General features: G+C 43.1%; 1 protein-coding gene across 1 annotated transcript in view; it reads left to right on the top strand.

The window, feature by feature from the left end:
• The window catches only part of LOC133624066 (uncharacterized), a 64233-nt gene extending 54054 nt beyond the window's left edge, over positions 1–10179 (top strand). Inside the window, exon 7 of the mRNA XM_061987667.2 lies at positions 9931–10179. Within this exon, the coding sequence (XP_061843651.1) occupies positions 9931–10059 (129 nt within the window). The 3' untranslated portion in view covers positions 10060–10179. The remainder of the gene's footprint in view (positions 1–9930) is intronic.
• The last annotated feature ends 1957 nt before the right edge of the window (positions 10180–12136 follow it).

Here is a 12136-nt window from a genome sequence, read left to right as displayed (position 1 = left end):
ATGTTTGGTTGTTATCATCAGTCATCAACAATTGAGAAGAGAGAAATGGACATTGAAACAGTGTAGGACTGACTTGGTAGGATATGGACAGCAAGTAGTGGACAGAGAGAGAGAGATCAGAAGGCATAAGAACAAGTATCTACATTTGATTATTTACATTTGATTATTAACAATCCAGGGAGGGTGTTAGTTTAGGGTTGAAGTTGCCTGGAGGTGTACTTTTATTGCGGTTTTGAAGGAGGATAGAGATGCACTTTCTTTTACACCTGTTGGGAGTGCATTCCATATTGATGTGGCATAGAAGGAGTTAAGACCTTTGTTAGTTCGGAATCTGGCTTTAACGTGGTTAGTGGAGCTCCCCCTGGTGAACTAGTATATATAAATAGACCATTTGTTTAGACCAAGTAGGAAGTTTGGACACCTCTGCTATAGACTGAAAAGAAATGTAATAAAATAAAACGTCACCAACCAAAGAAATAAAGACAATAAATATTGGCAGCAGTGACGCAAAAAAAGAGTATTTATATGAAAAACAGCCCACCACATAACTACAGTACTCTTATCTTGATGACACATAATTGTGTCCTACAGCAACATAGTGTCTCACATTTGTTGAACCTCTTCTTGCTGCGCAGAGTTTGCAGGGCGGAGTCATAACTGCCAAATAATAACAAGCCACACCTAGGGATGGGTACCCTAACTCACTCAAACCCTGACATGTTTCTATACTTTTCTTGCATGTGGCGCCACATCCCGAGCACTTGGCAGGGAAACCAGCACTGAAGCAGTACTCGGAGCTGCCTTTAGGCAACGTTACCATTTTCCACTTCATATATATAAATATACATAAATATATATATATATATGCTCAAACCCTGGCCGAGTCATACCAAAGACTATAAAAATGGGAGCCATTACCTCCCTGCTTGGCACTCAGCATCAAGGGTTGGAATTGGGGGTTAAATCACGAAAAATGACTCCCGGGCGCAGCCACCGCTGCTGCTCACTGCTCCCCTCACCTCCCAGGGGGGTGATCAAGGGTGATGGGTCAAATGCAGAGAATAATTTCACTACACCTAGAGTGTATGTGTGACTATCATGGCTACTTTAACTTAACTTAACTTAATATATATACATATATATATATATATGTATATATATATATATATACACACATATATACATATACACATACATATATATGTATGTGTATATGTATATGTATATATTTATGTGTATATGCATATATGTATACAGTGTATGTATATATGTATGTGTATATATGCATATACATATATATGTATACACATATACATATACACATACACGTACATATATACACACGTGTGTGTAGTTACTTTGCATGTTTTCGGCTCCCGGCCAAATTGTTTTAGCCCAATGTTAAATCTGAGTCCTTGAGACGTCACACACGGGACACTCTAGTAAGTATGAATTGTTTTAGTTCTATTGTAAAACTCAGAAACGTTGCTGGGAGTGATGAGTGAAGAAGCCGTACAAGTAGAAACGCTATGGATGGCTGAAAAAAAAGGGAAAAAAGTGTCATAATTAATCGCCAAAAAAGACAGTTGCAAAATAATTGGTATTGACTCAAAAGTGACAGGTGCCCATCCCTAGCCACGCCCACTTTAGTGGTGAAGAAGCCATACGAGTAGAAACGCTACGGACGGCTGGAGAACTGAACAGCGCTGCGGTTGGAAAAAAAAAAAAAAAGTCATAGTTAATTGCCAAAATAGACGGTTACAAAACAATTGGTATTGACTCAAAGGTGACAGGTGCCCATCCCTAGCCACGCCCACTTTAATGGCGAATAAGCTATCCGAGTAGAAACGCTACGGACGGCCGGAAAAACCGAACAGCGCTGCGGTTGGAAAAAAAAAAAAAGTGTCATAAATAATTACGGTTGCAAAACAATTGGTATTGACTCAAAAGTGACAGGTGCCCATCCCTAGCCACGCCCACTTTAATGGCGAAGAAGCCATACGAGTTGAAACGCTACGGATGGTTGGAAAAAAAAAAAAAAGTGTCATAAATAATTACGGTTGCAAAACAATTGGTATTGACTCAAAGGTGACAGGTGCCCATCCCTAGCCACGCCCACTTTAATAGCGAAGAAGCCATACGAGTAGAAACGCTATGGATGGCTGAAAAAAAAAAAAAAAAGTGTCATAAATAATTACGGTTGCAAAACAATTGGTATTGACTCAAAGGTGACAGGTGCCCATCCCTAGCCACGCCCACTTTAATGGTGAAGAAGCCATACGAGTAGAAACGCGTTGGATGGTTGAAAAAAAAAAAAAGTGTCATAAATAATTACGGTTGCAAAACAATTGGTATTGACTCAAAGGTGACAGGTGCCCATCCCTAGCCACGCCCACTTTAATGGCGAATAAGCCATACGAGTAGAAACGCTACGGACGGACGGAAAAACCGAACAGCGCTGCGGTTGGAAAAAAAAGTGTCATAAATAATTACGGTTGCAAAACAATTGGTAGTCACTCAAAAATGACAGGTGCCCATCCCTAGCCACGCCCACTTTAATGGCGAAAAAGCCATACGAGTAGATACGCTACGGATGGCGCTGCGGTTGAAAAAAAAAAAAAAGTCATAATTAATTGCCAAAATAGACGGTTGCAAAACAATTGGTGTGGACTCAAAGGTGACAGGTGCCCATCCCTAGCCACGCCCACTTTAATGGTGAAGAAGTCATACGAGTAGAAACGCTATGGATGGTTGAAAAAAAAAAAAGTGTCATAATTAATTGCCAAAATAGACGGTTGCAAAACAATTGGTATTGACTCAAAGGTGACAGGTGCCCATCCCTAGCCACGCCCACTTTAATGGCGAAGAAGCCATACGAGTTGAAACGCTACGAATGGCTGAAAAAAAAGGAAAAAAAGTGTCATAATTAATTGCCAAAATAGACGGTTGCAAAACAATTGGTATTGACTCAAAGGTGACAGGTGCCCATCCCTAGCCACGCCCACTTTAATGGCGAATAAGCCATTCGAGTAGAAACGCTACGGACGGCCGGAAAAACCGAACAGCGCTGCAGTTGGAAAAAAAAAAAAAGTGTCATAAATAATTACGGTTGCAAAACAATTGGTATTGACTCAAAGGTGACAGGTGCCCATCTCTAGCCACGCCCACTTTAATAGCGAAGAAGCCATACGAGTAGAAACGCTATGGATGGCTGAAAAAAAAGTGTCATAATTAATCGCAAAATAGACGGTTGCAAAACAATTGGTATTGACTCAAAGGTGACAGGTGCCCATCCCTAGCCACGCCCACTTTAATGGTGAAGAAGCCATACGAGTAGAAACGCTACGGATGGCTGAAAAAAAAAAAAAAAGTCATAATTAATCACCAAAATAGACGGTTGCAAAACAATTGGTATTGACTCAAAGGTGACAGGTGCCCATCCCTAGCCACGCCCACTTTAATAGTAAAGAAGCCATACGAGTAGAAATGCTATGGATGGCTGAAAAAAAAAGTGTCATAATTAATCGCCAAAATAGACGGTTGCAAAACAATTGGTATTGACTCAAAGGTGACAGGTGCCCATCCCTAGCCACGCCCACTTTAATGGTGAAGAAGCCATCCGAGTAGAAACGCTATGGATGGCTGAAAAAAAAAAAAAAGTGTCATAAATAATTACGGTTGCAAAACAATTGGTAGTGACTCAAAGGTGACAGGTGCCCATCCCTAGCCACGCCCACTTTAATGGCGAATAAGCCATCCGAGTAGAAACGCTATGGATGGCTGAAAAAAAAAGTGTCATAATTAATCGCCAAAATAGACGGTTGCAAAACAATTGGTGTGGACTCAAAGGTGACAGGTGCCCATCCCTAGCCACGCCCACTTTAATGGTGAAGAAGTCATACGAGTAGAAACGCTATGGATGGTTGAAAAAAAAAAAAGTGTCATAATTAATTGCCAAAATAGACGGTTGCAAAACAATTGGTATTGACTCAAAGGTGACAGGTGCCCATCCCTAGCCACGCCCACTTTAATGGCGAATAAGCCATACGAGTAGAAACGCTATGGATGGCTGAAAAAAAAAAAGTGTCATAAATAATTATGGTTGCAAAACAATTGGTATTGACTCAAAGGTGACAGGTGCCCATCCCTAGCCACGCCCACTTTAATGGCGAAGAAGCCATACGAGTAGAAACGCTACGGATGGCTGAAAAAAAAAAAAAAAAGTGTCATAAATAATTACGGTTGCAAAACAATTGGTATTGACTCAAAGGTGACAGGTGCCCATCCCTAGCCACGCCCACTTTAATGGCGAAGAAGCCATACGAGTAGAAACGCTACGGATGGCTGAAAAAAAAAAAAAAAAGTGTCATAATTAATCGCCAAAATAGACGGTTGCAAAACAATTGGTATTGACTCAAAGGTGACAGGTGCCCATCCCTAGCCACGCCCACTTTAATGGCGAAGAAGCCATACGAGTAGAAACGCTATGGATGGCTGAAAAAAAAAGTGTCATAATTAATCGCCAAAATAGACGGTTGCAAAACAATTGGTATTGACTCAAAGGTGACAGGTGCCCATCCCTAGCCACACCCACTTTAATAGCGAAGAAGCCATCCGAGTAGAAACGCTACGGACGGCCGGAAAACCGAACAGCGCTGCGGTAAAAAAAAAAAAAAAAAAAAGTGTCATAATTAATTGCCAAAAAAAACAGTTGCAAAACAATTGGTATTGACTCAAAGGTGACAGGTGCCCATCCCTAGCCACGCCCACTTTAATGGCGAATAAGCCATACGAGTAGAAACGCTACGAATGGCTGAAAAAAAAGGGAAAAAAAGTGTCATAATTAATCGCCAAAAAAGACAGTTGCAAAACAATTGGTATTGACTCAAAGGTGACAGGTGCCCATCCCTAGCCACGCCCACTTTAATGGCGAAGAAGCCATCCGAGTAGAAACGCTATGGATGGCTGAAAAAAAAAAAAAAGTGTCATAAATAATTACGGTTGCAAAACAATTGGTATTGACTCAAAGGTGACAGGTGCCCATCCCTAGCCACGCCCACTTTAATGGCGAATAAGCCATCCGAGTAGAAACGCTATGGATGGCTGAAAAAAAAAGTGTCATAATTAATCGCCAAAATAGACGGTTGCAAAACAATTGGTGTGGACTCAAAGGTGACAGGTGCCCATCCCTAGCCACGCCCACTTTAATGGTGAAGAAGTCATACGAGTAGAAACGCTATGGATGGTTGAAAAAAAAAAAAGTGTCATAATTAATTGCCAAAATAGACGGTTGCAAAACAATTGGTATTGACTCAAAGGTGACAGGTGCCCATCCCTAGCCACGCCCACTTTAATGGCGAATAAGCCATGTGAGTAGAAACGCTACGGACGGCCGGAAAACCGAACAGCGCTGCGGTTGGAAAAAAAAAAAAAAGTGTCATAATTAATCGCCAAAATAGACGGTTGCAAAACAATTGGTATTGACTCAAAAGTGACAGGTGCCCATCCCTAGCCACGCCCACTTTAATAGCGAAGAAGCCATACGAGTAGAAACGCTATGGATGGCTTAAAAAAAAAAAAAGTGTCATAAATAATTACGGTTGCAAAACATTTGGTATTGACTCAAAAGTGACAGGTGCCCATCCCTAACCACGCCCACTTTAATGGTGAAGAAGCCATCCGAGTAGAAACGCTATGGATGGCTGAAAAAAAAAAAAAAGTGTCATAAATAATTACGGTTGCAAAACAATTGGTATTGACTCAAAGGTGACAGGTGCCCATCCCTAGCCACGCCCACTTTAATGGTGAAGAAGCCATCCGAGTAGAAACGCTATGGATGGCTGAAAAAAAAAAAAAAGTGTCATAAATAATTACGGTTGCAAAACAATTGGTATTGACTCAAAGGTGACAGGTGCCCATCCCTAGCCACGCCCACTTTAATGGCGAATAAGCCATCCGAGTAGAAACGCTATGGATGGCTGAAAAAAAAAGTGTCATAATTAATCGCCAAAATAGACGGTTGCAAAACAATTGGTGTGGACTCAAAGGTGACAGGTGCCCATCCCTAGCCACGCCCACTTTAATGGTGAAGAAGTCATACGAGTAGAAACGCTATGGATGGTTGAAAAAAAAAAAAGTGTCATAATTAATTGCCAAAATAGACGGTTGCAAAACAATTGGTATTGACTCAAAGGTGACAGGTGCCCATCCCTAGCCACGCCCACTTTAATGGCGAATAAGCCATGTGAGTAGAAACGCTACGGACGGCCGGAAAACCGAACAGCGCTGCGGTTGGAAAAAAAAAAAAAAGTGTCATAATTAATCGCCAAAATAGACGGTTGCAAAACAATTGGTATTGACTCAAAAGTGACAGGTGCCCATCCCTAGCCACGCCCACTTTAATAGCGAAGAAGCCATACGAGTAGAAACGCTATGGATGGCTTAAAAAAAAAAAAAGTGTCATAAATAATTACGGTTGCAAAACATTTGGTATTGACTCAAAAGTGACAGGTGCCCATCCTTAGCCACGCCCACTTTAGTGGTGAAAAAGCCATGCGAGTTGAAACGCTATGGATGGCTGAAAAAAAAAAAAAAAAAAGTGTCATAAATAATTACGGTTGCAAAACATTTGGTATTGACTCAAAAGTGACAGGTGCCCATCCCTAGCCACGCCCACTTCAATGGCGAAGAAGCCATACGAGTAGAAACGCTATGGATGGCTGAAAAAAAAAAAAAAAAAGTGTCATAAATAATTACGGTTGCAAAACAATTGGTATTGACTCAAAGGTGACAGGTGCCCATCCCTAGCCACGCCCACTTTAATAGCGAAGAAGCCATACGAGTAGAAACGCTATGGATGGCTGAAAAAAAAAAAAAGTGTCATAAATAATTACGGTTGCAAAACATTTGGTATTGACTCAAAAGTGACAGGTGCCCATCCCTAGCCACGCCCACTTTAGTGGTGAAAAAGCCATGCGAGTTGAAACGCTATGGATGGCTGAAAAAAAAAAAAAAAAAAAAGTGTCATAAATAATTACGGTTGCAAAACATTTGGTATTGACTCAAAAGTGACAGGTGCCCATCCCTAGCCACGCCCACTTTAGTGGTGAAGAAGCCATACGAGTAGAAACGCTATGGATGGTTGAAAAAAAAAAAAGTGTCATAATTAAGCGCCAAAATAGACGGTTGCAAAACAATTGGTATTGACTCAAAGGTGACAGGTGCCCATCCCTAGCCACGCCCACTTTAATGGCGAAGAAGCCATATGAGTAGAAAGGCTGTGGATGGCTGATAAAAAAAAAAAAAAAGTGTCATAAATAATTACGGTTGCAAAACAATTGGTATTGACTCAAAGGTGACAGGTGCCCATCCCTAGCCACGCCCACTTTAATGGCGAATAAGCCATACGAGTAGAAACGCTACGGACGGCCGGAAAACCGAACAGCGCTGCGGTTGAAAAAAAAAAAAGGTCATAATTAATCGCCAAAATAGACGGTTGCAAAACAATTGGTATTGACTCAAAGGTGACAGGTGCCCATCCATAGCCACGCCCACTTTAATGGCGAATAAGCTATCCGAGTAGAAACGCTACGGACGGCCGGAAAAACCGAACAGCGCTGCGGTTGGAAAAAAAAAAAAAAGTGTCATAAATAATTACGGTTGCAAAACAATTGGTATTGACTCAAAGGTGACAGGTAGCCATCCCTAGCCACGCCCACTTTAATGGCGAATAAGCCATCCGAGTAGAAACGCTATGGATGGCTGAAAAAAAAAAAAGTGTCATAAATAATTACGGTTGCAAAACATTTGGTATTGACTCAAAAGTGACAGGTGCCCATCCTTAGCCACGCCCACTTTAGTGGTGAAAAAGCCATACGAGTAGAAACGCTATGGATGGCTGGAAAAAAAAAAAAAAAAGTGTCATAAATAATTACGGTTGCAAAACAATTGGTATTGACTCAAAGGTGACAGGTGCCCATCCCTAGCCACGCCCACTTTAATAGCGAAGAAGCCATACGAGTAGAAACGCTATGGATGGCTGAAAAAAAAAAAAGTGTCATAAATAATTACGGTTGCAAAACAATTGGTATTGACTCAAAGGTGACAGGTAGCCATCCCTAGCCACGCCCACTTTAATGGCGAATAAGCCATCCGAGTAGAAACGCTATGGATGGCTGAAAAAAAAAAAAGTGTCATAAATAATTACGGTTGCAAAACATTTGGTATTGACTCAAAAGTGACAGGTGCCCATCCTTAGCCACGCCCACTTTAGTGGTGAAAAAGCCATACGAGTAGAAACGCTATGGATGGCTGGAAAAAAAAAAAAAAAAGTGTCATAAATAATTACGGTTGCAAAACAATTGGTATTGACTCAAAGGTGACAGGTGCCCATCCCTAGCCACGCCCACTTTAATAGCGAAGAAGCCATACGAGTAGAAACGCTATGGATGGCTGAAAAAAAAAAAAGTGTCATAAATAATTACGGTTGCAAAACAATTGGTATTGACTCAAAGGTGACAGGTAGCCATCCCTAGCCACGCCCACTTTAATGGCGAATAAGCCATCCGAGTAGAAACGCTATGGATGGCTGAAAAAAAAAAAAGTGTCATAAATAATTACGGTTGCAAAACATTTGGTATTGACTCAAAAGTGACAGGTGCCCATCCTTAGCCACGCCCACTTTAGTGGTGAAAAAGCCATACGAGTAGAAACGCTATGGATGGCTGGAAAAAAAAAAAAAAAGTGTCATAAATAATTACGGTTGCAAAACAATTGGTATTGACTCAAAGGTGACAGGTGCCCATCCCTAGCCACGCCCACTTTAATAGCGAAGAAGCCATACGAGTAGAAACGCTATGGATGGCTGAAAAAAAAAAAGTGTCATAAATAATTACGGTTGCAAAACAATTGGTATTGACTCAAAGGTGACAGGTGCCCATCCCTAGCCACGCCCACTTTAATGGTGAAGAAGCCATACGAGTAGAAACGCGTTGGATGGTTGAAAAAAAAAAAAAGTGTCATAAATAATTACGGTTGCAAAACAATTGGTATTGACTCAAAGGTGACAGGTGCCCATCCCTAGCCACGCCCACTTTAATGGCGAATAAGCCATACGAGTAGAAACGCTACGGACGGACGGAAAAACCGAACAGCGCTGCGGTTGGAAAAAAAAGTGTCATAAATAATTACGGTTGCAAAACAATTGGTAGTCACTCAAAAATGACAGGTGCCCATCCCTAGCCACGCCCACTTTAATGGCAAAGAAGCCATACGAGTAGAAACGCTACGGATGGCGCTGCAGCTGAAAAAAAATAAAAAATGTCATAATTAATTGCCAAAATAGACGGTTGCAAAACAATTGGTATTGACTCAAAGGTGACAGGTATCCATCCCTAGCCACGCCCACTTTAATGGTGACGAAGCCATACGAGTAGAAAGGCTATGGATGGCTGAAAAAAAAAAAAAAGTGTCATAAATAATTACGGTTGCAAAACAATTGGTATTGACTCAAAGGTGACAGGTGCCCATCCCTAGCCACGCCCACTTTAATGGCTCCGCCTCCAAATGCTGCATTATTGAATTGTCACATCTGGTCATTCCAGCACTAATATATCAATCTTGCTTTCAATTCCTGCACATTTTATGTCCTTTTTTTTTAATTTTTGTCGTACTCGGACTAGTTTTCCCCCGATTTCAGGTGTTAAGGTAAGATCCTTCCCTCCTTCTTCGCTCACGGCTTGTGCTCGGTCACTTGCCGTCACATCTTCAGAAGGGAAAAAAGGAAAAGGACCCTGGCTCCGTGCCGCTGCGCACACACTTCCCCCCCCTCAAGCACACCCAAATGCCAAATGCGCCTTAAATGTTTTTGTTTGGGACGTCCACTTGAGAGGACAACTGTTCTCCTGACGCTTTGCCACCGTTTGGTTTTAGTGCCACTCACCACATGGACTTACCTATCCTGCACTTCCACGCCAAGGATTCTCCAATACTTCCATGTCTTCCATTTCCACTCAAGCTGAATGTATTGTTGCTGCTGCGGGCCCTGGAGGGAATGTATAGTTGCTGCTGCGGGCCCTGGAGGGAATGTATTGTTGCTGCTGCGGGCCCTGGAGGGAATGTATTGTTGCTGCTGCGGGCCCTGGAGGGAATGTATAGTTGCTGCTGCGGGCCCTGGAGGGAATGTATAGTTGCTGCTGCGGGCCCTGGAGGGAATGTATAGTTGCTGCTGCGGGCCCTGGAGGGAATGTATAGTTGCTGCTGCGGGCCCTGGAGGGAATGTATAGTTGCTGCTGCGGGCCCTGGAGGGAATGTATAGTTGCTGCTGCGGGCCCTGGAGGGAATGTATAGTTGCTGCTGCGGGCCCTGGAGGGAATGTATAGTTGCTGCTGCGGGCCCTGGAGGGAATGTATAGTTGCTGCTGCGGGCCCTGGAGGGAATGTATAGTTGCTGCTGCGGGCCCTGGAGGGAATGTATAGTTGCTGCTGCGGGCCCTGGAGGGAATGTATAGTTGCTGCTGCGGGCCCTGGAGGGAATGTATAGTTGCTGCTGCGGGCCCTGGAGGGAATGTATAGTTGCTGCTGCGGGCCCTGGAGGGAATGTATAGTTGCTGCTGCGGGCCCTGGAGGGAATGTATAGTTGCTGCTGCGGGCCCTGGAGGGAATGTATAGTTGCTGCTGCGGGCCCTGGAGGGAATGTATAGTTGCTGCTGCGGGCCCTGGAGGGAATGTATAGTTGCTGCTGCGGGCCCTGGAGGGAATGTATAGTTGCTGCTGCGGGCCCTGGAGGGAATGTATAGTTGCTGCTGCGGGCCCTGGAGGGAATGTATAGTTGCTGCTGCGGGCCCTGGAGGGAATGTATAGTTGCTGCTGCGGGCCCTGGAGGGAATGTATAGTTGCTGCTGCGGGCCCTGGAGGGAATGTATAGTTGCTGCTGCGGGCCCTGGAGGGAATGTATTGTTGCTGCTGCGGGCCCTGGAGGGACAGGAACGTTTACAAGCCGTGACGCAATTCTGTTTCACACATTTTCTATATTTAATAAAGAATATTTAGTCTGTCTTCCTCACCGTATGTTGCCTGTGGGTCTTCCTTTCTTGCATTACCTTTGGGTTAAGTTACAGCCTCAACTCCTAAATGGAAGACATTCATTTTTTTGGTCCTCAAAATTCTACACACAATTCCCGTGGAAAAAATAAATACATTTTGCAAATTTGGTCAAAAATAATTACAGCTTCAAGTCTTTTTGAATACGAGGCAACACGCTTGGCACACCTATCTTTGAAAGGGAATTGTTGGTTTTCATCCAGATGTCTCCGTACATTGCTGCATTCATCTTTCCCTCCATCGGGTTGGATGGGAAGTGTTGGTTTTCATCCAGGATGTCTCCGTACATTGCTGCATTCATCTTTCCCTCCATCGGGTTGGATGGGAAGTGTTGGTTTTCATCCAGGATGTCTCCGTACATTGCTGCATTCATCTTTCCCTCCATCAGGTTGGATGGGAAGCGTTGGTTTTCATCCAGGATGTCTCTGTACATTGTTGCATTCATCTTTCCCTCTATCAGGTTGTATGGGAAATGTTGGTTTTCATCCAGGATGTCTCTGTACATTGCTGCATTCATCTTTCCCTCTATCAGGTTGGATGAAAAATGTTGGTTTTCATCCAGATGTCTCCGTACATTGCTGCATTCATCTTTCCCTCTATCAGGTTGGATGGGAAATGTTGGTTTTCATCCAGGATGTCTCCGTACATTGCTGCATTCATCTTTCCCTCCATCAGTTTGGACGAGAAATGTTGGTTTTCATCCAGGATTATTCCGTACATCACTGTATTCCTCTTTCCCTCCATCAGGTTGGATGGGAAATGTTGGTTTTCATCCAGGATGTCTCCGTACATCACTGCATTCATCTTTCCCTCCATAAGGTTGGATGGGAGGTGTTGGTTTTCATCCAGGATGTTTCCGTACATTGTTGCATTCATCTTTCCCTCTATCAGGTTGGATGGGAAATGTTGGTTTTCATCCAGGATGTTTCCGTACATTGCTGCATTCATATTTCCCTCTATCAGGTTGGATGGGAAGCGTCGGTTTTCATCCAGGATGTCTCTGTACATTGCTGCATTCATCTTTCCCTCCATCAGTT

This window comes from Nerophis lumbriciformis, linkage group LG26, assembly GCF_033978685.3.
Source record: "Nerophis lumbriciformis linkage group LG26, RoL_Nlum_v2.1, whole genome shotgun sequence".
Classification (NCBI taxonomy): Eukaryota; Metazoa; Chordata; class Actinopteri; order Syngnathiformes; family Syngnathidae; genus Nerophis; species Nerophis lumbriciformis.
This window is presented reverse-complemented; position numbering and strand designations above follow the sequence as displayed.